Source organism: Indicator indicator (assembly GCF_027791375.1).
Source record: "Indicator indicator isolate 239-I01 chromosome W unlocalized genomic scaffold, UM_Iind_1.1 iindW_random_scaffold_48, whole genome shotgun sequence".
NCBI lineage: Eukaryota > Metazoa > Chordata > Aves > Piciformes > Indicatoridae > Indicator > Indicator indicator.
The window spans coordinates 446,725-473,078 of record NW_026539062.1 but is presented as its reverse complement, the minus strand read 5'-3'; the positions used below and the strand labels follow the sequence as shown (position 1 = coordinate 473,078).

The 26,354-nt window shown below is 41.0% G+C and overlaps 1 protein-coding gene across 1 annotated transcript in view; it reads right to left on the bottom strand.

Moving 5' to 3' along the window:
- Nucleotides 1-7,734: 7,734 nt before the first annotated feature.
- LOC128979896 (E3 ubiquitin-protein ligase KCMF1-like) overlaps nucleotides 7,735-26,354 on the bottom strand; it is a 37,115-nt gene continuing 18,495 nt past the window's right edge. Inside the window, exons 5-8 of the mRNA XM_054398294.1 lie at nucleotides 25,558-25,659; nucleotides 22,364-22,541; nucleotides 9,324-9,603; nucleotides 7,735-7,987 (exon numbers count right to left, since the gene is read on the bottom strand). Of these exons, the coding sequence (XP_054254269.1) occupies nucleotides 7,735-7,987; nucleotides 9,324-9,603; nucleotides 22,364-22,541; nucleotides 25,558-25,659 (813 nt within the window). The remainder of the gene's footprint in view (nucleotides 7,988-9,323; nucleotides 9,604-22,363; nucleotides 22,542-25,557; nucleotides 25,660-26,354) is intronic.

Genomic DNA, 26,354 nt, shown 5'->3' with positions numbered 1-26,354 from the left:
ATCCGAGTACACTGAGCACTGGTGTCTACAAGGGCTCTGTACTTTTGTACCACTAATGTGCCAGGCCACCTAATAAAAACATCCCAATATACTCTGTTGTCTCCATGGTCCCAGTCACAGGATCACAGGATGTTAGGGTTTGGAAGTGACCTCCAAAGATCATTGAGTCCAACCTCCCTGCCAGAGCAGGACCATAGAATCTAACACAGGTTGCACAGGAACACATCCAGATGGGTCTTGAAAGTCTCCAGAGAAGGAGACTCCACAACCTCTCTGGGCAGTCTGTTCCAGTGCTCTGTGACCCTCACAGTGAAAAAATTCCTCATCATGTTGAGGTGGAACCTCCTGTCCTGTAGTTTATATCCATTATCCCTTGCCCTATCACAGGGTGCAACAGAGAAGAGCCTGTCCCCTCCCTCTTGACACCCAGCCCTCAGATATTTATAAATATTTATTAAATCCCCTCTCAGTCTTCTCTTCACCAGACTAAAAAGCCCCAGGTCTCTCAGCCTCTCCTCATAGGGCATGTGCTCCAGTCCATTAATCATCATGGTAGCCTTCCATTGGACTCTCTCAAGTAGATCCCTGTCCCTCTTGAACTGGGGAGCCCAAAACCGGATGCAGTATTCCAGGTGTGGCCTCACCAGGGCAGAGTAGAGGGGGAGGAGAACCTCCCTCAATCTGCGGGACACACTCCTCTTAATGCACCTCAGGATCCCATTGGCCTTCTTGGCCACAAGGGTACATTGCTGACCAATGGATAACTTGTTATCCACCAGGACTCCCATGTCCTTCTCCATGAGGCTGCTTTCCAGCAGATTGCCTCCTAACCTGTACTGGTGCAGTTTATTATTCCTTCCCAGATGAAGGACTCTGCACTTATCCTTGTTGAACCTCATTAGGTTTCTCCCTGCCCAGCTCTCAGTCTGTCCAAGTCTCACTGAATGGCCACACAGCCTTCAGGCATATCAGCCAAACCTCCCAGTTTGGTATTGTCAGCAGACTTTCTGAGCACTCTGTCCCCTCATCAATGTCATTGATGAAGATGTTGAATAGGACTGGACCCAGCACTGATCCCTGGGAGATCCCACTAGTTACAGATCTCCAGCTGGACTTGGCACCATTGATCACTACTCTTTGCACTCTATTGTGTAACCATTTCCTAATTCATCTCACTGTTCTCTCCCACACTTCCTGAGCTTAATCACAAGGATGTTATGGGAGACAGTGTCAAAAGCCTTACTAAGATCAATATAGACTACATCCACTGGTCTCCCTGCATCTCCCCATTCTCTTACAACATCGTAGAAGGCTATTAGATTAGCCAATCATGATTTCCCCTTGGCAAATCCATGCTGACTGCTCCTGATCATCTTCTCTTCCAAGTGCCTAGACATGACCTCCAAAATGAGCCACTCCATCATTTTTCCAGGGATGGAGGTGTGGTGGTAGGCCATGACACATGGCCCAGTGCAAATCCAGACAGGCCTCAAGATGTCTAGACAGGTCCTTTCTCTCCCCTCCTTCCTGTCACAATAACAGGGCAACGCAGGAAAAGGAACAAAGGGGACAAGACCTTGCCTGTCTGGTAAACAAGATGCCTATCTGGGGTCAGAGCACGTAAGCTTCTCCAGATACGAGGTCCTGGCCTCTGCCTTTTATGGTCATAACCTGGCAGAACGCTTTTCCATTGGGTGGCTACATGCTAGCTTTAGTGCCCCATTGGACCAAGTGACCTCTGGCATTTTGTATATATACAAGTGGCTAGGTAGCCTGGGGGCTTTTGCTCAGATCTGCCTTGCTCAGATCCTTCTTGCTCAAATCTGCCTTGCTCAAGCCTTGCTCACATCTGCTGAAGCCTCGCCTCACTTCAAGCCTTGTCGTCTCGAGTGTCCTTCCTTGCTTCGAGTGTCTGGTCCAGAGCCCTGGGATAAAGCCTGAGCCTCGAATTGGATTACAAACCAACAGTTTCTGGAGCCTGTCAGCAGAGAGCGCGAGCTAGGGACTATCTCCAAATTCCTACTCTAATCCTCGTGAGTAAACCCTGGCCTGCTCATATCTTCCTAAGGGTTATTGGTTGGCCTTTGGTTTATAAATGGGTGAAGCTATTTGTGTCATAGCTTTTTCCAGTCTCTGAACTCTCTAAATTGTGTCAAAATTGCCATTAAGCATCCTGGAAGAATTCACAACGGAATAGAACCTGTAAATAATTCTATCATTTTTTGTACATAGTTTTGGGGCGGGGTTATTGGGAAAATAAAAATAACTATATTTTATAATTCCCACCTCGTTAATTTAACCCAAACTAATACAGGAGGTGAGGCTCACTGGTCTGTATTTTCCTGGAACCTTTTTCTTGCAGTAGAAATTGACACTTGCTGATCTTTAATGTTTAGCAGCTGCACTACAAAGGGGTCCTCTGAAAGACTGAACAAGGCAGTCAATCATTTTCTTTCCTCTGTTCCCTAAGGTAGCTATACCAAATGCCCATCAGTATCCTTTTGGATCCTTGAAGTACCCTCTCCTAAGATAGTCTATACCAAGGATGCATAAAGCCCCTGTGCCAGTCACAGTGGGGTGTTTGTGCCATTCACTCTTGGTTAGGCTCACCTCAGCTTCTAACACACTTAGCTGTTGGGATCCCCTCATCACCCCAGAAATCTAGATAGGTTCTGCCCCCTCATAGTTTGATGGCATCAGAATACATTGCGCACCCATATCCACTAAAGATTTATACTCTCGTGGTTGCAGCAGGCCATCAGATCCACACAGACCAATAGACCCGATTGTCCCTCTCCTCCTCCTGGTTGGAGGCAGGGTCCCTCTAATCCTGATCAGAATCACTTGTGTATTCTAAGAATGCCTTGGAGGTCCCTTCAAGAGGATCAGAGTCAGTGTCAATTCATTTGATCTTTTTGGAAGATTTCCCACTGCAGACTGGGGTAGTATTCTTCTGAGAAGGATTTCCTTGCAATTCACAGACTCACGCAGCTAGGGCTGAAGTGGACTTTCCATCCCACTTTTTCATGTCCTCCCCCAGTCACATAAGGAAAAACAGAGGATATTTCATGGTGTCTGTTTTCCAGATTCTCTCTCTTGGACAGGGAGATGTCTTCTTATAGCTAAAATACTAAGTTGTGCAGCAGGGGAGTGGGACAAGTTCTCCTGGAGTTGGTCAAACCTTTGAGTAAGTTCCTCCATGGCTGAAACAGAGGCCTATGCATTAGAAGAGAGACTTCCCTCATATTGCCAGAGCAGGCTAACCAATTAATCCAACTGTTTGTCCTTGGCCATCTGTCATGGCCCAGACTGACATTACCAATGAGCAGGCATATGATGGTGCTGCAGCTCATAGGAACTTTTTCCACATGGCTGGTGTGCACACTACCTCATCTGGGTCTACAGGCTGAGGATTGTCATTTGTGTCATTATAGAGCATTTCCAGCACAGCTAGATCCCTCAGGTATTGGATGCCTTTCTCCATAGCTATCCATCTTCCGTGATGATCCCTTATATTGTCCCTTACACCTGCTAGAAGCTGTCTCCAGAGGTTGAGGGTTTGTACCAGTTTACCAATAAGCTTGCCAAAGCCTCCTTCCCAAGGATATTTGAAACCCTCTAAAGGTGAGTAAATGCTCTCTTCTGTTCCATTCATCAGTTGGGTGAAATTACTCATAAATGATGACACCACATAGAAAACTCAGCCTAACCAAACAACTGGTGAAATAATCCACTTACACCATATCAGACATGCCATTAAAAGCACAATAGCAGGATAGCCTTAAGTCATTTTGCCAGAGTGACAAATACAAGCATCATGAATGTTAACATAGGGAATGCAAGTACAAAAAATGCATTAGAGCTTATATAGCACCACCAGAAAACATAACTCAGCCAGGAAAGCGAACACCTTAACACGAAGGGAAACATGTTAAAGCAGTTGCTTGCATTTGGGCAAACAAATTTACAGTCACAGATTTGAATTCTCTTGTTATCTCAACTTGGCACTATTAGCACCCCGAGTCTAACGAATCCTGGCACCTCCTCCCTATTCCACCCTGTCATGCAGTAAGCATTGCTCAGAATGGTGTAGGATATATGATCCAGCTTAAATCAGTACACTGTTGCACTGGCAATACCCACATCTAGTCAGCATATCCTATAAGAGTTGGTGGCTCCTGACAGATATCTCTGCTCCCCTGGTGTTTTCCTACCAAAGGAAACCTTCAGGAAACCACTTCTACACTGACATCTCTCTCTCCACTGCTGGCCAGACCATTTCCGAAGCAGTTGCTCTGGACGACTGGCTGAATAACAAAAATATAATTCTGGAAAGCATTTTTTCAATGAAGAATACTTCCCTGCAGTAGAGTGCTAGAACAACACTCTCCCAGTCACTGTTTGACATTATTTCTAAGCTAACAAAGGCTACCACACTTGTGATTCTTAGAGGAGTTAATTCAGTAACTAAATTTAATTTCAAGTGTAAGCCAGCAGATACTCAGATTCTAATAACAAACATGGACAGTAAGAGTTTGCAGGCTTTCCGAGTGTTTTATGTAAAAGCTGAATGGAGCTTGCAAACCCTGTAAAATAAACATCCTCACTACACAAGCTATATATAGATTTTAAATAAAAAATACTATTCATTAAGATACTGTTTTTAAACAAATGTTTTTTAGTGTCCTGGTTTGAGCTAGAACAGAACTAATACTTTTCAGCTCAGTCTCTTCTATGTAACTGCACTTTCTGAAGTTAACAGCAGACACTGTCTTCTTCTAGTTGTGATAATTCTTGATGTCTATAGTTACTACTAAGGATTGGTGTGCAGAAAGGCTCTTGCTTAGACTTGCTCCTAAAGACCAAGGTCACTGTTAAGTCTTATGTACCATGTTGGGGGTATAGAATAAAAGGCTGCATATGCAGGGAGGAGTAGACAGGACAGGTGACTCTAAACTGACCAAGGGATTCCATTCCATATAGATCATATTCAGTATAAAGTTGAGGAATCAGGATAGTCAAGCTGTTCTTCAGTGGCCAGTGTCTGAGGAGGACTCTTTCTGTTCTTCTGCCTTAGATCCTGATCTGTGTGTTCCTGATTCAAGTTCCAGAATCCAGCTCCTTAATCAGGTTCCCATCTGTTGCTGAGTCCAGTCTGGGACTTCACTCATGCCTGCCCACAGCATCGGTGGGGATGTAATTGCCATCAGGGGCACATTGGATTCAGTATTAGTTATGTATATATTTGTTTATATTTAATTGTATTTTTATTATTTTCATTAAAGCTGTTTTACTTTTTTCCAATCCATAAATCTCTCCCTTATTCCCTTTCTCTTCCCCTTTGGGAAGGGAGAGGCACTCACAGAGCATCTGTCATTCATCTAGAGGCTGGCCCAGCCTTAACCCTTGACATCTATGAAGTGTTTAAGGGTTAACAGGTGGGCAGGTGGACCCTAGGACCCTGGGTGGGGGTCACCGAGTCATGTTATTCCCTCCCCTTTCCTGCCTATCCTTTATTTAAGGGCACAGGAAGTTCCTTCACTCTCTCTTCCTTTTCGCCTTCCTGCCTGGTGGGGAGCTGTTGCTGGAAACCTCGTGTGGTCGGGCCTGCATCCATGTCTGTGGGGAAATCCATTGCCATCCAAGATCGAATTTTGTATATATCTGTATATATCCTTTCCCTCAATCTCTCTGTACATCCCTTTTCCCTTAATACCTTTTATTATTTGTTAAAATTAACTTCCAATTCGGTGCAAGCCCTTTTGTTTACCCCTTACCTCCTCTGCCTATCTTTTCCCTGAGGGGGGAGAGGGAGGGGAGGGTAATCCAAATTCTGTCCTGTGGGGTTTTTGCCCTGAAACCTTAAACGGTGACAGAAACTATAAGATTGCAAGCTTAATCACTACTACATGCACTACTGCACAGAATATCCACATAAAAAAGAAGTGTTTATGTAAATCACTTAGGGTTTTGCCATGAAATGCCTTTGCATACAATTGTGAAGGACAGATTAATACCAGAATTTCTTCTACAGCTATCTGGATAATGCATCAACAAAGAATCAATGGAACAATAACCCTTAAAATACTTTATTGAACTGAATCTTTTTGTAATGTGCAGAAAATGTGTCCAGAAAGACCACAGTTTGATTAAATTTTTTTTAACATTCTCAACAATCAATTAAAAGTGAATTTTCATTGAGAGTAACTCCTGAAATAACCAGAAGTGCAAAAAGTTCCCTTAAAACATTTTCTGCTGCAGAGACTAAAAGAAAAACAACACTAATACAGTCCTAATTGGGCACAATCAGAATTTGAGAATTGAGAAAACGGGAATGGAACCCAAATGTCAACCTTTGGGGTAGCTTCTTTTGTTGCTGTTATCTTAGATTAACATATATATCACAGTTCTCTTAGGAACATCATCAGGTTTTCACATCTAATTTTTAGAAGTTGTTTGTTTTTTTATCTTTATAAGCTAACTTTACATTCCAAATAACTAAAGCCATGCTGTCCCATGCTTTGGGGCTATTATAATCATTCATAAAAAAAACCCCAAACATTATAGGATTTACAGTCTAGGCAAATAGGTAGCATGACTCAAATTAAAAAGGCTTTATTTTTAATGTCAGAAATATAAACTAAGTCACCAATAAATAAAGGTTGATAGGAAGTTAACATTAAGAATTCAGTTGTAACATATGTAGATATCTGGGAAGTCAAATCCTCAAGTTCTCCTGATACTAAGGAGTCTCTGCAAACTATGAAGCAAATATATAAATAATTCAAAACTATAAGGATTGTGGAAGGCTTAGAATTAAGACAACAGAATCCAGGTTACCCTGTCCTCATTCGCAACAGTGTATATATGAATCATTTATACCTAAATAAAGTTTATTTAACACAAAAAGGAAAATTTTAAAGAAACGTGAACAAATTTTGGTTTTAGGGCACACAGTAGCCCTTTGTGGTAGATTCCAGTAGTGGCCTTTAGGTTTTGTCTCCTACAGATGAATACAAAATTCATGTCCGTATGTATATGACATCTAACAGGGCAACTCAGTGGCCACAATATAGCAAAAGGTCACACTCTGGGAGCAAAAATATAGCCCACTGCAGAGTTTGCATTAATACTCAGGGAGAGCACATAAAAAGGTCATTGCTCATGTGTTACTCAAAGGCTACTTCATGGCCACAAACTGCTAGTGAGCATTAATCTGGCTTTTTTTTTTACATTACCTTTGAATAATGGGAAAGCTTTGGGGTTTTATAGTTTTACTCCTTGTACTTACTTTTTTTAAATGACAAGGTCGCTAAAACTCATGCATGCTGAAAAAAAAAAATTAAAAAAGTCATGCAGTAGTTAAGGTAAACCATCCAAGCAACTTTTATTCATTAATATTCATAAATACACACAGCAGCTTCATTAGAGATTTTTCATCTTTTTTCATTTTCAGTTTGAATGTGGAGTATTAGGAGAGCTTTTTGCACATCAAGCTACAGGACACAGAGCCTTTTTCTCTGCACTGCGACCTATATTTACCTGCTAAAAGTAAAAATTGGTTAAGTGGAAATGATTATCATATATATCTTTGCTCTCTTCCTTTGAATGTACACAATGTAACAAGAGTGACAGACCTGAAGTTACAATCACCAAAACAAACCCAAGATAGTAGTTGTCCACTTTCATTGGCAAATGGAGCACAGAGGACATTGTCTGCAAAGTGGGATGCCATCAAAGAGGAGGCTCATTTCCTTTATTATTCTCTTTTAAATTTAGGTTTTCTAAAGCAACATCTAGAGGCATAATATCTACACAGCCCATAGCACCAAAATCAGCAATCTCTCCTCGTTCATCCTCATCTGAGGAGGAGCTTTCTTCCCGCATCAAAGTGGACAATAGAAGCTCTTGAACAAACAAGCTGCGATCTGCCCGTTCACTTTCCTTTGACTGACGCTCTGCTTCTGACATCTTAGGATCACTCAACCTGCATAGCATCACAGAAAGAGAGAAGAGAGGCTTAGTAGTATCATCAAGAAAATGGGCTTTCATTAATTCCCTAAACAACTGGACTGATGCCTGCCGAATAACATCTGAAAGCATCTGAATTTGAGAAACAACCTAGGCACTGCTGCACTTCTTTTGACATGTACAGATCTGGCAAGAGCTGGTGCAAGAATATGGACATTTCACAAACTTGTTCCTAGATGCTTCATAGAAATAGATTTTTGAGGCTGAAGGAAAAAATAAAAATCACTATTTCTGAAGTTTCTTTCCCTTCAGGGAGATTTTTTTTAAGGGGTGTTAAAATTCTCTAGCCACCCCTTAAGTGCTCATTTTGTCCACAGGACTGCCTGTAAATGCAAGCATGACACAAAATACATTATTACACACATCATGCCTAGAGATTCCCAAAGCACAGGACATCATTCACTTCACTTATTGGTGCATGCACCATCAACTAATAGAAGCAAGGAAATTGCTTGCCCCAGTTCTATCGTAGCTCACAAGATCAGTGACTGGCATTTGCAGATACTTTCATTAAAGTTATTATTTTTAAAAAGTTGCGGATTCAGGTATTATCACAAGTTTTGATAAAAATCAGCATGGCAGCAATAACTTGTCCCAACCCAGGTTTCTAGACACAGAAACTGTTTAAATGCTTGTGCTCTTTCTGAACATGTAATGGAAAAACACACCCATCTCCCCGCCTTGAATCCAGAAAATCAATATTCTAAACCTCCTAAAAGAGCTGTAATGAGAGTGGGCAACTCTTCTATAGCAGGATGGACTAGATGATCATTGTAGGTCTCTTCAAACTGTACTATTCTAGTCTACAGAACTCTAGGATCTAACTATACTTTCTGAAACAGATATGTATTCTGCTTATTAATAGCACATTCCTTAGTTGCTTTTTTAATCCAAAATACTTTCTATATAAACCTCTATTCAACCTTCAGCCTTCATTAAAGATTCATTTCCTATTAAATAAAACTACCTTTTAAGTTCTGACCCTGCATGTTATCAGCATAAAAGTTTGAAACATATTATTGTAAAGGCTTTTGTTTTATCAGTAGTAGGGTAAACAAGCATGGTTTACCAAAGTAATATCCCTTATGTTTCACTTCAAACTGAAAAACAGCAATTAGTATTTATTCGTTGCCTAGGAACAAACATGCAGAAGGACTGAAAAGGAGATGTTACAAATGCAAACAAAAGCATAGTATCTCAACTACATGCTTCATTAGTGTTTCACTGAACTCTATGTCCATAACAGGACCATGGAAAACAGAAACGGCAGAAGAGTTAAAACCACAGATTACCTCATAAGAAGAAACTGGGAGTTCTGTATAGTCTGCTGATTGTTTTCTGTGTTAGATGTATTGGTTGCTGCTATAGATTGTGTGAGAGTGGTAGGAATGCTGCTCGTGTTAGTGCGTCTAGTTGCATTGCGTGCAGTCTCCAGTTGTTGTCTTGCTGCCTGTGCATGCTGTCGCTCCAACTGCAGTTGCATCTGCAGCTGCTGTAACTGAGAAGCAGAAGGGCCAGAAGAATTGAGCTGCCCTGCAGAACGTCTCACGCCTGATAACTGAGATAAAAGCTCTGCCAGAAAAGAGAGAAGTTTCTACAGTGAAATCTGCTTAAATACACAACAGAATAAATATTTCCTGAATACCAGTATATCAATTCCTTTGCTTTCTAAAACCTGTCATCAATGAAATTAATGAACAAATTGTATTGATTTGTAAAGCTTCATGGATTATTACAAGCATCCCAAGTCTCAAAGCCCATAAGGTAAGGAAGATTAAGAATCATCTGGAGTACAGAACTGTGCATAAATAAGAGAGTCAAAGCTTAAAGCTTTTTAAACCAATAGGAGTCGATCTATGAGGAATGCCATATAGGCAATATCCTGTGCAACAATTCTCTAACATTTTATCTTCAAATAAAAAAAGTTATTGACTAAAGAACCACTTCAAGTCTGACTTTAGTTGGTGGCTTCATATCCCCTCATGCACCTTCAATACATATCCCAGAGAGAAGCTGTGCTGCAGAAAAGACAAATATTACAGTATCATTTCAGATGTTTTTAGAAAATATTGAGTTCAGAAAGGTTTTTCAAATGTTGTTTTATATGAAAAATATTTGACCACAGCAGGGCTTTTTTTTTTTTTTTGTGAGACTTTGTCCTCTGATGGAAAAAGAGAAATTCTATCAATAAAAAAAAAAATACATAAGTCTAGTCTGGATTCCTTTCCTACAAAGTTCAAGGCTGTGACAAATTCTGCCCATCCTAAGCATTTCCCACAATAAACACTAATAATAAGTTATTGCTCAGTGATGTACGACAGATTATATTCCACACAAAATTGTGAGTACTGCTTTGTCATGTTTGATGCAAGGAGGGCAGAAGCAGTAGATTATTTTTTCCCCTGTCTAGTCAACCCTCATTAAAGCTGCAAGTTGTTATTACAGCCTTACTGTTATTTCACCTTACATTCCAGATATAATCCTCTGAAGCTAAGCTTTTTGTTCAGGGAAGTAAAGCACAGAGCAGTAGCTCTGCATCAGGAACATTTGGAATGCCAGCAGTAAATGGTCAAGTCACTTTTAATCAGCACAACTATTCATATCAAGATTAACTACAAACAATATATTATTTTACTAATTACTGATAACCATCAAATGAGAAAAATAAATAATGTTTGCAGGTCTGTTACATGCTCTAAACTCTGGTAATATGAGTTCTAAACTCTGGTAATATGTACTAATTATTACATGAATTATTACATGAATAGTTTTTTAGTTTCTTGTGGATTTCTAGTATTAGCATAAGTCAAGAGTTTAGTATAGGGATATTGCAGTATGTTTTAGTCTTTATATTCATGATAGTGTTTTAAGATAAGGATTATGTTTGTATTTAACAAAAAAAAAAAAAGGGGGAATTTTCTGATAGATCACATACAGAGAGATTTAGCCTAGAAAGGCCAGCAGATTTGTTAATGTAGGAAAGGGATGTGTGTGTATTTTATCACCTACAGGTTGTCAGTGATACCAGCAAGGAAAAGTCAAACCATGTCATGAGCTGGAGAGATCAGTTCTGCAACTTGGTACTGCAAACATCTCAGCTGACAACACAGGAATCAACGCATGTGTGAAACACCAGAGGGAACACCACAGCCAAGTGAAGGCTAACTGTGATGACAGCAGTGCCCACGAAGCTGAAAATTAGCTGACCTGAGACTCATCACAATGACTGTCATGCTGAACTGAGACTGATGGCATCGATCTGAGGTTGATCGCACGTGAACGACACCAGATGACATCTGAATTTGGACTGAATACCATGATTGCTTAATTGTTGTGTAATTAGGAAACATGCTCACATGGGTTAGAACTGCAAGAAATAGGTTTGTTAGGGACAGTTGAAATGGATTATTGCTTGTATTTTAATTATAGTGGAAAAAATAGCTCATTAAGTCAATCTGTAAATGCTAGCTTAGCTGCTTATAGAAATAGTAGTGCTTGGTGTAATTATACTGCTGTAAAAGTGTCAAAAGCCAGCAATAGTCCATTGAGCTTACCCCATGGTCTCTTTTTTATTTGTGGGGATAGAGCATAGTTTGGCATCCCCTTGCATATCAAAGGGGGACCCTGTAGTTTAGGAAGGTTGACAATATTTAACACCAAACATATCAATGATTATATCATATAAATTTAAATGGCATAAATGAAATGCTCATACCTATCAACCTGATTGTAAAGATAATATAGATTTCTGGGGTCCTGAAAAAATAACAGCAGCATCCATATTGGCACCTGGAGTTGCTGCTTTTCAAGCATTGGCGACTCTTAATAAAGTGGGATGTTGGTGGTCTAAACAAAGTAATGCCACCTCTCTAGCTTTAAGTGGACTATTATTCGATGTTGATTTGGTTAGGCATGCAACATTTTAAAATAGGGCTGCCATAGATTTTTTTTATTATTAGCCCAAGGTCATGGTTGCCAAGAGTTTGAAGGATTGTGTTTTATGAATTTATCTGATCACTCAGTATCTGTCCATGCAAGCATCCAAAACCTGCAAAAGGGTGTCAAGAAATTAAAACAAGATGATGGCTTTGGATGGTTCAATGGATGGTTTGGGGGATTGGCAGGATGGATTCAGGCAATATTGAAGATTGGCTTGATGTGTTTGCTGGTGTTTGTTGGTATCTTAATATGTGTTCCCTGTATGCTACAATGTGTGAAGGGTATTATAACTCGTACGGTTAACCGTGTCTTCTTTATTAATAAAGAAGGGGGAGATGTGGGGAGTGGACCTGAAGGATCTAAGTTCTCCTTAAAAGATCAGTTAGGCAACAAGGATGGAGTTATGCTTGTGAGCATGAAACCATGGGAGTAGAGCCTTGTGGTATCTGTCTAAAAGAATCATCTGTCTGTGGCTATCTTGACCTCTTAGATAGGGAAGTGGAGAGGTCCCTGAGTTAGCAAAAGAATGTTGCTTAAGTTATATAATCACACAGCTGCAGTTTTTGTAATTTTGCCCACATTGCATCAGCTGCTTTAGGATATATATCTCCTCAGGTGTTTCAGTAATGGGTCTTTGATCACCATATTGGCATCCATCTCATCAATTTGTCATGTCAGTCCATGACTTTTTTGTACTGGTGATCCCAGAGTTGGACACATACTGGACACAGAACATTGTTGAACTTCGTGGTCCCACTCTTCAAGCCTGTCAAGGTCCCTCTGGATGGATTCCCTTTCTTCTAGGAAATCAACTGCTCCACACAGTTTGGTGTCATCTGCAAACTTGCTGAGGATGCATTCAATCCCACTGTATACGTTGGTGATAAAGATATTAAATAGTACTGGTCCCAATATGGACCCTTGAGGGACACCACTCATTACTGCTTTCCACTTGGACATTGAACCATTGACTGTAACTCTTTGGATGCAGCCATCCAGCCAATTCCTTATCTATCTAACAGTCCATCCATCAAATCCATATCTTTCCAATTTAGAGTTAAGAATGTTGGGGGGAACTGTATCAAAGGCCTTACAGAAGTCCTGGTTGATGACATCTGTAGCTCTGTCCTGAATCTACTCTTCACCTGGTCCATATTCCTCAAAATTATGAATCCCACCAGGGCATGATCACTGTAACCCAGGCTGCCACCAATCCTGACCTCTCCAAACAGTTCATCTATGTTGGTAAGCAGCAGTTCTAGTAATGTTTCTCCTCCGGTAGGGCTATCATTCAGATTAAAAAATTATCCAAATTTTCCAGTAGATGTCAGGGTGGCTGAAGTCCCCCAGCAGGATCAGAGCCTGTGAGTGTGATGCTTCCCATAGTTGAAGTAAGAGCACTTTGTCTATAGGCTCCCCTTGATATGGTTTCCTAGAGTAAACACCAGCCATAAGGTTTCCTTTGTTGTCTTGGCCCCTAATTTTTACTCATAAGCTCTCAGCCTCCATTCTTTGCTGTTTTTCAAAGGCAGCTCTGTGCAGTCTGTCTTTTTTTAAGTACAAGTTTTAGTGATAGCTATTAGATCATAGCTTTCTAGCTGCACAGTGGTTTCCAGCTCCTCCTCTTTGCTCCCTGTGATGGTTTGAAACTGTCTTTTTAATTTTTCCTTGCAACGTTCAGAACAGAGAAAGTGAAAGAATGTAAATAAGTCACTATTGGGTGTAAGAAAGCAAAATAACGATTGTTCTAAACACTTCCATTGGATAGATAGAAATGTTTAAGAACTATTACCCAAAACAAAGTAGCCATTCTGCACATTCTGTGTTCGGCAGTGGGGGCAGTTGCTGGGCTGTCTGGCTGCTGTTTCTTCTTCTCTTCTGGCTGAAGATAACACACTGACCTTGGCAGCTAAGTTAACAACTTTCTGCTTAACTAACTCTGCTTCTCTGTCCAGGGGGGTCTGGGGGGGAAGCTCCTGGGAGAGGGAGGCCCCTTTGGGAGGGTCCCCTTGGGGGGAAGCAAAGGGAGATCGATTGTGCTTTTTCTGTTGATTGTATATATTTGTGAATGTTGTGAATTTTGTATATTTGTACATATTCATTGCATTTAATTGTAGATTTTAGACTCTGCTTGTAAATACAGCTTTTCATTTGCTTCCAGACTGAGCTAGCCTGGTTATTGTTGGTGGGGGGGGAATTTCAGCTCACACCGACACACTCCCCCTGCTGCATGCACTGGTATAGAGGCACTTCAGCTGGGCTATCACCTTTTCAGAGGAACATGTCCTTTGAGACTCTATTTGGTTGGGCTGAGCTGGAGTTAATTCTCCCCAGAGCATCTTTCTAGTGCTGTGTTTTGCAGTGATATAGCTGGGTGTTGAGCCAAGCTGCTGCTGAGCCAAGAACCAAGGCATTTTCCCCTCAACAATAGGTTGAGAGATGACAAGATCTTGGGACCCAAACTGACCAAAGGGGGTATTCCATGCTATATAACATTGGCTCACATATAAAAGCTAAGTGAAAGAAGGAAGTGTTGGGAAATTTGTTGATTGCATCTGTCCTCCGGAACAATCGCTACATGTATTGAAGCCCTGCTTCCTGGGAGTGACCGAACATCATTTGCTGATGGGAAGAAGAGAATAACATCTTTGCTCTTGTTTCAGTGTGCAGCCTTTGATTTTATTTTGTATTCTTTTAAATTGTTTCTACCTTGACTCCTGTGCTTTTGTTATATTTTCCCACTCCCCTGTACATCTGTGAAGGTTTTAAGACTAACTTTTTAATTTTTCTTCACAAAGTTCGAGCAGAGAAAGTGAAAGAATGTAAATAAATCACTATTGGGTGTAAGAAAGCAAAATAATGATTATTCTAAACACTTCCATTGGAGAGAGAGAAATGTTTAAGAATCTCTACTCAAAACAAGGTTGGGAAATTGGGCAGTCTGGTTCTCAGCTTGCTTGCTGGGCTTCTGTCTGGCTGCTGCTTCTTTTCTGGCTGAAGATAACACACCGAACTCGACAAGCTAAGTCTAACAGCCTCTCTGCTTCTTGACTCTCTCCCTTCTGCTAGTGGGGTCTAGGGGGATTCCTTCTGGCTGGGGGGGAGGCCCCTTAGGGGGGAGGTCCCTTGGGGAATTCCCATGGGAGAAGCAAAGGGGGCTTGGTTGTGCTTTTCTGTTGATTGTACATATTTGTAAATGTTGCAAATAGTGTATATTTGTACATATTCATTGCATTTCACCATAGATTATAGTTTTGCTCGTAATTACAGCTTTCATTTGCTTCCAGACTGAGCTAGCCTGGTTATTGTTGGTGTGGGATGGGGATTTCAGCTCTCACACTGTTACAATTCATTATTTTGGCAGTCCAACGTGAGGCAATTGCTTGTATGATTTATTTCTGCTCAGATTAGGAAGCAAAATGAAGCTGTTTTGGATTGTTTGGCATCTTATTTACTCTGTTATCAGTGTGATGATCTATAAATGGGCCATTTCCGCCATGATAGATAAGATTGTGAGATATGTGGCATATAAGCTGTTTCTTTGGGGTAAGAACAAGTTGCTGAAAGCTGTTGGGTGACTGTTCGGGTTTTCTTGGAATAGGGAGTTATGGTAACTCAATTACACATCAGCCAGCAGAAGCATTTGAGGTTGCTATTCTTCTTGCTGAGGGTTATGTGAACCAATGGAACCCTAAATTGATTTTTATGCTAAGCTTGAATCTGGTGTTTGTTGTAATAATCATATGGATACTGGTAGCACTGTATTGAGAAAGACATGGGGCTATTTGCTCTAGCAGCTTGCGTGGACGAAAAATAAAAGGAAACAGAAAAGCTCAGAGAGATTCGGAATTAGGTTCTGATTCCAATTACAGTGTCCAGGAGATCACAATTAAGTGCAGGGAAGAGAGGGCTATTGAGAAAGCTGCTGATAGCCTTCGCTCAGAGCCACTAGCAGCAGCTGCAGGAACTCTGCCAGTAGCTCTGGGAACTTTGCCAGAATCTGACATAACAGTCGTGACTACCCAGGCAGGTGCCATTAACAAGGCACAGTCTCTTCCTCCCTCTGCTGCTGATATGGAAGAAGCAGCAGCTGCAGGGTCCCAAAGAGTACCTGCTGACTCTGCACAGAATCTCTCTGTTCCTGCTGACTGCTGCGAATGTGAAAGCTAAACCAGTGAATTTGGTTGCCACTCTCACCAGAAAGTGCAAAGGAGCCACAGGAGGAGGTGGAGATGCTGCAGGAAAGGGTGCAGAAGGTGCAGAAGGAGGTGAGGATCCTTCTGTTCAGGGTCCCTATGTTAAGAAAGATCCTTCTAATGAGGAAGAGAAGGTTAGCCTTAAAAGTCTTGCAGACTTCTTGAGACCACACATGGATGATGGAGATGTAGGACAGGATATGGGCCCTAGTAAACTAGCAACTGCCTCTGAAATCCAGGAAATGGCATGGAGGATTGCACCAGGAGTATGGGGACAGCGAACTCAAGATGATGACGATGATGATGCCGATTCCTCTTCCTCCAGATGGATACAAGTTTCAGCTGTCAGGAACAGATGTCCTCCAAGAAGGCCATGCCAGAATAGGTCAAACCAAAACAGAGAGCAGAGGCAATCACGTGGGAGTATCTGGAAAACTCTGCGTGATCAGTTTGGTGAGAACATGAACAGATGGGATGGTCAACCAACTTCTGATCTTTTCAAGAGGTTACGGGAGCTGCAGAGGGGCACAGCCAGAGGTAACGATACCAGAAGGGTAGCTGTCACTTCCTCAGTTTCCCAGAACAACTCTAATAGTTCCAACAGTAATTTTAATTCTCCAAACAGACATTGTGCTAGCTGTACATGTGGAGGTAATCCCCACCATTAGGGGTGCCCTGCCTTCCACCAGGGGGAGGTAAGGGATAATGGAGATAACAGAATCTATTGGGATGTATACATCCAGTGGCCTGGCACTTCAAAATTTCAGAAGTACAGGGCCTTGGTTGACACAGGAGCTCAGTGCACCATAAAACCATCAATTTATCAAGGGGGAGAATCTGTAACTATTCAGGGAGTCACTGGTAGATCTCAAGAGTTGTTTAAGATAGAGGTTGATATAAGTTTAACTGGGAAACAGTGGAAGAAACATATTATTGTAACGGGACCTAATGTACCTTGTATTTTGGGAATTGATTTTCTGAGAGAAGGGCGTTTCAAAGACCCTAAGGGTTACAAATGGGCTTTTGGAATAGCAGCTGTAGAAATTGATGGAGGAAAATTGAAGTTGTCTATTAGACCTGAGCTTTCAGATGAATCTGCAGTTGTGGGACAACATGAGATAGAGGATGTAAAGCTGCCGGTTGCTTCTCAAACTGTGCATCACAGACAATACAGAACGAACTGTGACTCTTTGGTGCCCATTCAAAACTTGATTCGTCAGCTGGAGAGTCAGAGAGTCATAAGCAAAACTCATTCACCTTTCAACAGTCCAATCTGGCCTGTGAGAAAGCAGAATGGAGAGTGGCATCTGACAGTTGATTTCCGTGCCTTGAATGAAGTAACTCCGGCCATGACTGCAGCTGTACCAGACATGATGGAACTCCAATATGAGCTGGAATCCAAGCAGGCCAAATGGTATGCTACCATAGACATTGCTAATGCTTTCTTCTCTATTCCCATAGCAGAGGAATGCAGGCCTCAGTTTGCCTTCACCTGGAGAGGCATTCAGTACACATTCAATTGTTTGCTCCAGGGTTGGATTCACAGTTCAACCATCTGTCATGCAGTGATCCATGATGCTTTGGAGAAAGGTGGAGCTCCAGAACACATTCAGTTCATCGATGACATCATCATCTGGGGTGAAACTGCTGAAGAAGTATTTGAGAAAGGTAACAAAATCATTGACATTCTCTTGCTAGACAGTTTCACTATCAAGCGACATAAGGTAAAAGGACCTGCCAGAGAAATCCAGTTTCTGGGAGTGTGGTGGCAAGATGGTCGCCGTCACATTCCAATCGATGTGATAATCTCTGCCATGGCAAATCCCATCAATTAGAAACAAACTCTATGTTTCTTAGGTATAGTGGGATTTTGGAGACTGCACATTTCTGGATACAGTCAGATTGTGAAACCTCTCTATGATGTGACTCGAAAGAGAAACAGTTTACAGTGGGGTCCTGAGCAACAAGGAGCCTTTGACCAGATAAAGTGAGAAGTAGTGCAAGCGATGGGTCTGGGACCTGTCCAAACTGGTCCAGACGTTAAGAACACTGACCATGGTAGAGGCAGGCACTGGATGGTTGGAAACTTATCCAGTTCCTCATGCAACTGCACATAACACCATTCTTGGTCTGGAAAGACAAATCCTGTGGAGACACGGAACTCCAGAGAGGATTCAGACAACGGAACACATTGCAAGAACAATATTGCAAAAAACTGGGCCAAAAAGCACGGCATCGAGTGGATATTCCACATTCCCTACTATGCACCAGCTGCAGGGAAGATCGAACGCTACAACGGTTTTCTGAAAACCACTCTCCAAGCCATGGGGGGTGGATCCTTGAAAAACTGGGAGAAGCATTTAGCACAAGCAACCTGGTTGGTGAATAGTAGAAGTTCAGTGAATCGAGCTGGACCTGTTCAGTCAGATTTGTTGTAAAAGGAAGAAGGTGACAGAGTTCCTGTTATCAGAGAAAAGAATCTGTTCAGCAAAACTGTTTGGGTATTTTCTCCTTCAGAAGAGGCCAAACCTGTCCGATGGGGGGTTTCTGCTGAAGGTCCTGGGCACACCTATTGGGTGATGCAAGAAAATGGTGAAATTCAGTGTATTCCACAAAGAAATCTAACTTTGGCTGAAAGAGGTTAAATTCAGAGTGTTGTGCAGATATTACATTGCGCCCAAGAGGAGAATCCATAAGATCTATGGTGCACGAACCCTAAGAACCCTGAGAGCCCTGAGTCACCTGAGAGTCCCTGTTCCTTTCTTCGCTCTATCTGCGAGGAAACAAGCTGTTTGCTGTTTTTCCTGTGATTTGACTCTTTGAATCATCTACATCTGAGATAGCTGGAATGGACCATGATCTTTATTCACTCGTTGTAGATATTGTTTTAGATTAGATGGATAGTAGTAGCAGCCAATGGAATTGTTTAGAAGGAGTGGACTGTGATGGTTTTAAGACTGTCTTTTTAATTTTTCTTCACAACGTTTGAGCAGAGAAAGTGAAAGAATGTAAATAAATCACTATTGGGTGTAAGAAAGCAAAATAATGATTATTCTAAACACTTCCATTGGAGAGATAGAAATGTGTAAGAATCTCTAATCAAAACAAGGTTGGGGAATTGGGCACTGTGGTTCTCAGCTTGCTTGCTGGGCTTCTGTCTGGCTGCTGCTTCTTTTCTGGCTGAAGATAACACACTGAACTCAACAAGCCTCTCTTCTTGACTTTCTCCCTTCTGCCAGTGGGGTCTAGGGGGATTTCTTCTGGCTGGGGGGGAGGCCCCTTAGGGGGGAGGTCTCTTGGGGAATTCCCATGGGAGAAGCAAAGGGGGCTTGGTTGTGCTTTTCTGTTGATTGTACATATTTGTAAATGCTGTGAATAGTGTATATTTGTACATATTCATTGCATTTCACCATAGATTATACTTTTGCTCGTAAATACAGCTTTCATTTGCTTCCAGACTGAGCTAGCCTGGTTATTGTTGGGGTGGGATGGGGATTTCAGCTCTCATGCTGTTACACCATCTAAGAAGGGGAGTGATAGAGTGGTTTTGGTGGGCATTTGGCCCTCAGCCAGGGCCAAACTACGACAGAGGCACTTCATAAGCATTTCTCTCTTGGTTCCTAATACATCAGTGGCCCCTGTCTCTTGTCTGGTGATGAAAACTCCATCCCGTTCCTCCACTAAATCTAGTTTAAAGCTCTCCTTATAAGTCGTAACAGCTTGTTGGTGAGGGACCTTGACAGGCTGGAGAGGTGGGCACAAGGCAACCTCATGAGGTTCAACAAGACAAAGTGCAAGGTCCTGCATCTGGGTCGAGGCAATCCCAGGCACAAATACAGGCTGGGCAGTGACTGGCTAGAAAGCAGCCCTGAGGAGAGGGAGTTGGGGGTGCTGGTGGATGAGAAGCTCAACATAAGCTGTCAATGTGCACTTGAAGCCCAGAAAGCCAACCAGATCCTGGGCTGCATCAAGAGAAGTATGGCCAGCAGGTCAAGGGAGGTGATTCTCCCCCTCTACTCAGCTCTGGGGAGACCCCACCTGGAGTACTCTGTCCAGTTCTGGAGCTCCTATTACAAGAGGGATATGGACATGCTGGAACGTGTCCAGAGGAGGGCCACCAGGATGATCAGAGGGCTGGAGCACCTCTCCTATGAGGAGAGACTGAAAGAGTTAGGGCTGTTCAGTCTGGAGAAGAGAAGGCTCCGAGGTGACCTCGTTGTGGCTTTTCAGTATCTAAAGGGGGCCTACAAGAAAGCTGGGGAGGGACTTTTTAGGATATCAGGTAGTGATAGAACTAGGGGGAATGGAATAAAGCTGGAAGTGGGGAGATTCAGGCTTCACCATGAGAGTGGTGAGAGCCTGGAATGGGTTTTCCAGGGAGGTGGTTGAGGCCCCATCCCTGGAGGTGTTTAAGCCCATACCTGGATGAGGCTCTGGCCAGCCTGATCTAGTGTGAGGTGTCCCTGCCCATGGCAGGGGGGTTGGAACTAGATGATCCTTGTGGTCCCTTCCAACCCTGACTGATTCTGTTATCCCACTTGGTCAGGCCAATCTCATCAGCTCCCAACAGACCCAGCTTCTCAAAGGCAGATCCATGATCCTAGATGCGAAAACCTTGAATATGGCACCAGCTACTCAGCCAGGCATTCACCTGTTCAATTTGTCATCTTCTTCCTGAACCCCTTCCTCTGACTGAGAGGACAGAGGAGAACACCACTGGTGCTCCAGATCCTTTTAACATTACTTCAGGTTCTGTTGCCTTGTTACAGTATCATTGGACCTTATGTGGAATTGCAGAAGTGAATGATAACCTGTAGGGTTCACCTGGCTCAGCAGCTTCACAGTAATATCATGAATGAGAGCTCCTGGAAGGCAGTAAACTTCTATAGAGAAAATGTCGGGATGGAAAATGGGTGCTTTAGTGCCTCTCTGTAAGGAATCTCCAATTATTAATTCTTTATGTGCTTTTCTGGTGACACTGGTTCTAATGTGTGTGAGTGGTTGGATCATCTTTACATGGTTGGCTTTTCTTGGATCCTTTCAGTTACTCATGTGCTCCTCATTCTCCAATCCCAGATCATCATGTCTGTTACATATGTGCACTTTAGGGGAAGAGGCAAGGTTCCTCCTTCTGCCCTGAGCAGAGACAAGGATCCAGTTTCCATCTTGTGAGTTTCTTCTGTCAGTCAGCTCAACATTGCCTTCAGGCTTACCTTCCCCTTGCACAGGATTAAGGCAGGGTTATCACTCAGCTCTCTATAAAATGCTTATTAAAATACAGTTATTTGAGAATTAAGAAATATAGTTATAATACCTCCCAACTGTAATCTGAAAGTAAACTGGGCACATTTTAAATGTCTATCAATAATATACCAATTGAACTAATTTCATCTTGATGAACTCAAGTACAGCACTTGGTTTGTGCTAAAAAACTTAAGATTCATCTCTAACACTTCTATGCCTGTGACAAATTAAAGCTAGATGCATTGAAGTAGGTAATAGTGGTTAGAAACAATTATTTTTTTAAATACATACATACATATGAGGAGAAGCTAAGAGACCTGAGATTCTTCAGCCTGTAAGACAGAAGGTTCAAGGGGGAGAAATCTTATCAGTGCATATAAATACAAGAAAGAAATACATGAAAGAAAGGGAGCCAGACTCTTCTCTATACTGCCCACTGACAGGACAGGAGGCAATGGGCACAAATTAAAACAAATGAAATCTATCTGAACACAAGAAAACACTTTTTATTGTGAGGGAGATCAGAAAGATTGTGGAGTCCATCCATGGAGATATTAAAAAACCTGTCTGGACATGGTCCTGAGCAACCTCCTCTAGGTGGCCCTGCTTTGGGGGCTGGATGGGAGAGGGGTGTGGTGGTGGACTAGATAATCTTGAAACGTCCCTTCCAACCTCAAACGCTCTTTCATACCACCTGTGGTCAGCCATGGGAATGAGCCTAGAAGTCTCTAAATTTAGAGGCACACTATTTTTCATTTCAGAAGTTCTAGAATCAATCCCTGTACACAATCTAATTGATGATACTTTTCATCAGTAAACATCCATCAATTCCAACACTGGTAAGCATTTTCTTTTTTTCAAAACACATAAAAACAAGGCAACTATTATCATCTTGGATTTTGTTTCAAAGTCTATTTAAGGACTCAGATAAAATCAGTGGTTATAGCTCTTACCAGCTATAGGATCCATGGTTTCTCTGTTGCTTGGAGAATAGGAACTCTGAGAAGATGAAAGCCCACCAGTGGAACCGCTAGTAAAATGCATGTTTGATCTACGTGCACGGGGGCCTCCCAAACCACGGCCTGGGTGAAACATTCTACGTACATGCCGAACACCACTAGATTCATCGTAATCAAACAGTTAAGAAAAGTCTTTCACTATCAAGTATTAAACAGTATGAACATTTACTAGGTGGAATAATCAGGCAATACACTATTTCCTTGTTCATAAAACAGTGATTTGAACTTTATAAGCATAATGCAATCATATCTATGGTGCTAGTCAGACCTATAGATCTGAACCCAAGGCATTCAAGACTGCTTGCACTAAATTCATCTTTCCCAGACTTTTTATCATGTCTAAAAAACGTCAGGATGGATTTTCTGACTTCTGGATCAAAGTTTTCTACTAGGCAATTTAAACTGATGATTCATGTTCAGCAGAACACATTACTCAATAGACATAAGGATTTAACATCAATATTGAGAAAGAAGGATATTTAAATATTGAAAATTATCTACAAATCTTTATTGCCATTCTTACCAAGAGAACACAGTAATTATTGCATTTTATACTTTTATCCAAGGAATTTCACCCACTCCAGGTCAACAAAGGATTCACTCCTCTCATATCCCTTTGCTTCATCTTCCCTCTCTTTCTCCACACCAATTTGCTCCAATTATGAAAACAAGCCCTTTCACTTTATGTTCCACATTTCTTAGGAAATGTCTATAAAAACTATGATTTGAAATATAAGTTTTTTCATATATACTAAAGAGACTATCAACAAATAATTTAAAGATGATCTTTCTCAGAACAGTGTTAACATATGAGTCCTCCCAAGACAGTAGCTAAAGCTTCCTTTTATCTTAGGAAGCACTAGTGCAATTTACTACTAAGCTAGGAAATAATGTGTTTGGACATATCTTATTTTTCCAATTTCTAAATTAGTAGCTTCAGTTCACCTCATCTCCAATTTTCTTATTTTCAAACCCAGTATGTTTATCACTTGTATAAAATCCATTATTTGTATCAGACTGGTGGCCAATGTACTTATTCCACAATTATATAGTATAAAATGTAATCCCACATGATTATGGTATAGAATTAATTTCCATGCGATATTGAGAAATTGAAGACTGAAAAATTACCAAACTTCTTTTGGCAAGTAAGAATATCCAGTTACTATACAGGAAGAATTTATTGTCTTTCAAATCTATTACACTATAAAGCATAAACCATTTCACTTGCAGGGTTTGAGGGAAGGGAATCTCCCTTGGGACAGAATATAGTCGTCTAGCAAAGATTGGTTTGTTCCCCTTTTGAATATGTTTATACTGGATATTGGAAGTGACAACATTGTCACTAATATTTTACTGATTGACTACTGCTCTCATGCACTCTGGGAAGCTTTCCATAGCTACATCTGTGTGATGGTTTAAAACTGTCTTTTTAATTTTTCCTTGCAAAGTTCAAGCAGAGAAAGTTAAAGAATGTAAATAAGTCACTATTGGGTGTAAGAAAGCAAAATAATGATTGTTCTAAACACTTCCATTGGATAGATAGAAATGCTTAGGAACCACTACTCAAAACAAAGTGGGGCAGTCGGGGCAACTTGCTGGGCTGTCTGGCTGCTGCTGCTTCTTCTTTTCTGGCTGGAGACAACACACTGATCTTGGCGAGCTAAGTTAACAGCTTCTCTGCTTCTATCTCTCTGCCTTCTGCCAGGGGGGTCTGGGGGGGAGGCCCCTTGGGAGGTCCCCTCAGGGGAAGCAAAGGGAGCTTGGTTGTACTTTTCTATTGATTGTATATATTTGTAAATGTTGTGAATTGTGTATATTTGTACATATTCATTGCATTTCATCATAGATTGTAGATTTGCTTGTAAATACAGCTTACATTTGCTTTCCAGACTGAGCTAGCCTGGTTATTGTCGGTGTGGGGGAATTTCAGCTCTCACACCAATACAATCTGACAGAAAAATGTCCCCATTTTGGGATTCTTTCAAAGTAAACTTGGGAAATAAGATAACTAGGACATCCTTAATATAAATCCTTTGAAAAATTCCAGCCTTGGTCTCATTTAGAAAAGGATCTTAATACCTTACTAACTACACATTTCCAAATGTTTTTAAGATAAACAACATTATTTAAATACTAGTTAAGAGTATATTGATGTCTCATCCACCTATGCTGGGGTTAAAAAAGCATTTGGAACTCTCAACTCATTGTAAACATATATGGAAAACAGTCCAGCTAGAATCATTTACATAGCCAAGACTAAAGTAATGCTTTAAACAGTAAACCAGTTGAAAATTGTTTAAGAAAGAGACTGGAATTTAAAGAGCTGTCCAGAGTCTCCATTTACCAATTAAAAACTATCTGACATCACTGATGTGCAAGGTGGAGGAAAAGCTCCAGAAGTGTGAATTCTAGGTATTTTGTACAGCAAAAAAAAAAAAAAAAAAAGACACGTTAATATTCCCAAGATCAAATAATGCAAAAGAAAATTGTATGAAAAACCTGACACTTTCAGCTCTTCAGTGGTTGAGAATAGTCATATCACTACAATGAAAGACAGCCCTAATACCTAGGAACTCTCCTGATAGCTCTCCTAGCTATATCTTTAAAAAAGTCAATAAATAACAGGCTGAAACTACCCTATTGAAATACAGCAATAAAACTGATAAAATGCTTAAAAACACTCAATTTCAAAGTATTCTCTAACGCATTTGCTTTTGGTGAAATGTACTGCTTTCAGTCTTGCAATTACGCTATTATATTCTTGCAATACGCTATTGCATCTGAATTGTTGCTTTCCCATACAAAAAATACCATTAGAACTAATAACCAAGAAGGGCAAATAAAAACTGCAATACAGAAAGAAGCAGCTGGGTGTCAAAACCATTTTTAACAGGTTTTGCTATCTAGAATAAAACAAAAACACATATTCAAACTGCCAAGCTACACCTAAAGCCCATTCACAGTCTGATAGATGTAAAAATATATACATATAAAAAATTCAGACATACAGATCACCTATAACTAAACACCAATCCTAAAAAATATGATGTAGCCACTTGACTACCAAAATCAAAACAACTATCTACAGCTGTCATAAGGAACAGTCTCAACTTCAGAAAGGATATTAAATCTCTAGGAGCTCTGTGTTCCAGTGTAAGATGAGCTGCAAAGTCATCTGTGACATGATTAGGATCCCCTCCAGGTAATGCTGCACATATTGGACAGATCTGAAACAACAAAGTGAGAAAAAACCCAAACACAATCAACTTTACACAAATCATAAAATACAATTCAGATTTGATCACTTGACATAGATTCTTGTACTTTAAATACCACATTCTAATCCTGTACCTAAACAGCCCCAGGTTTAAAACACTGAATGTGTTCATATGTAGCTGTTAATTTTAATATCTTTTTAAAATTTCAAAATCCTATGTTTTGTCTAACTTTTCTTTATATGTCAGTTCCAGCACAGACAGTAGGTCTGGTTACACAGGATTACTGGTTGTATGTACCTGCATATGACATTTTCAAGTTAATTTACTGATCTTTGAATCACCAAGCAATTTCTCATTCATTTCACCAGAGAAGTGTAGGAAAGAGAATGAAACCAGATGTAAGTATTAATTAAAATACCACCACTGAGATAAAATGCAGATTTGGCAGACAAGAGAAACTCCTTATTCCTACCAAGTATTTTGGGAGATGATATTAGTTTGTTTTTTTTTCCTTAAATCTAAACATACATTTAAAAGAAGTCACAGAATCACAGAATGTTAGGGGTTCGAAGGGATCTTGAAAAATCATCTAGTCCAAACCCCTTGCCAGTGCAGGATCACCTATAGTAGGTCACACAGGAATGCATCCAGGCAGATTTTGAATGTCTTCAGAGAAGTAGACTTCACAACCTTTCTGGGCAGCC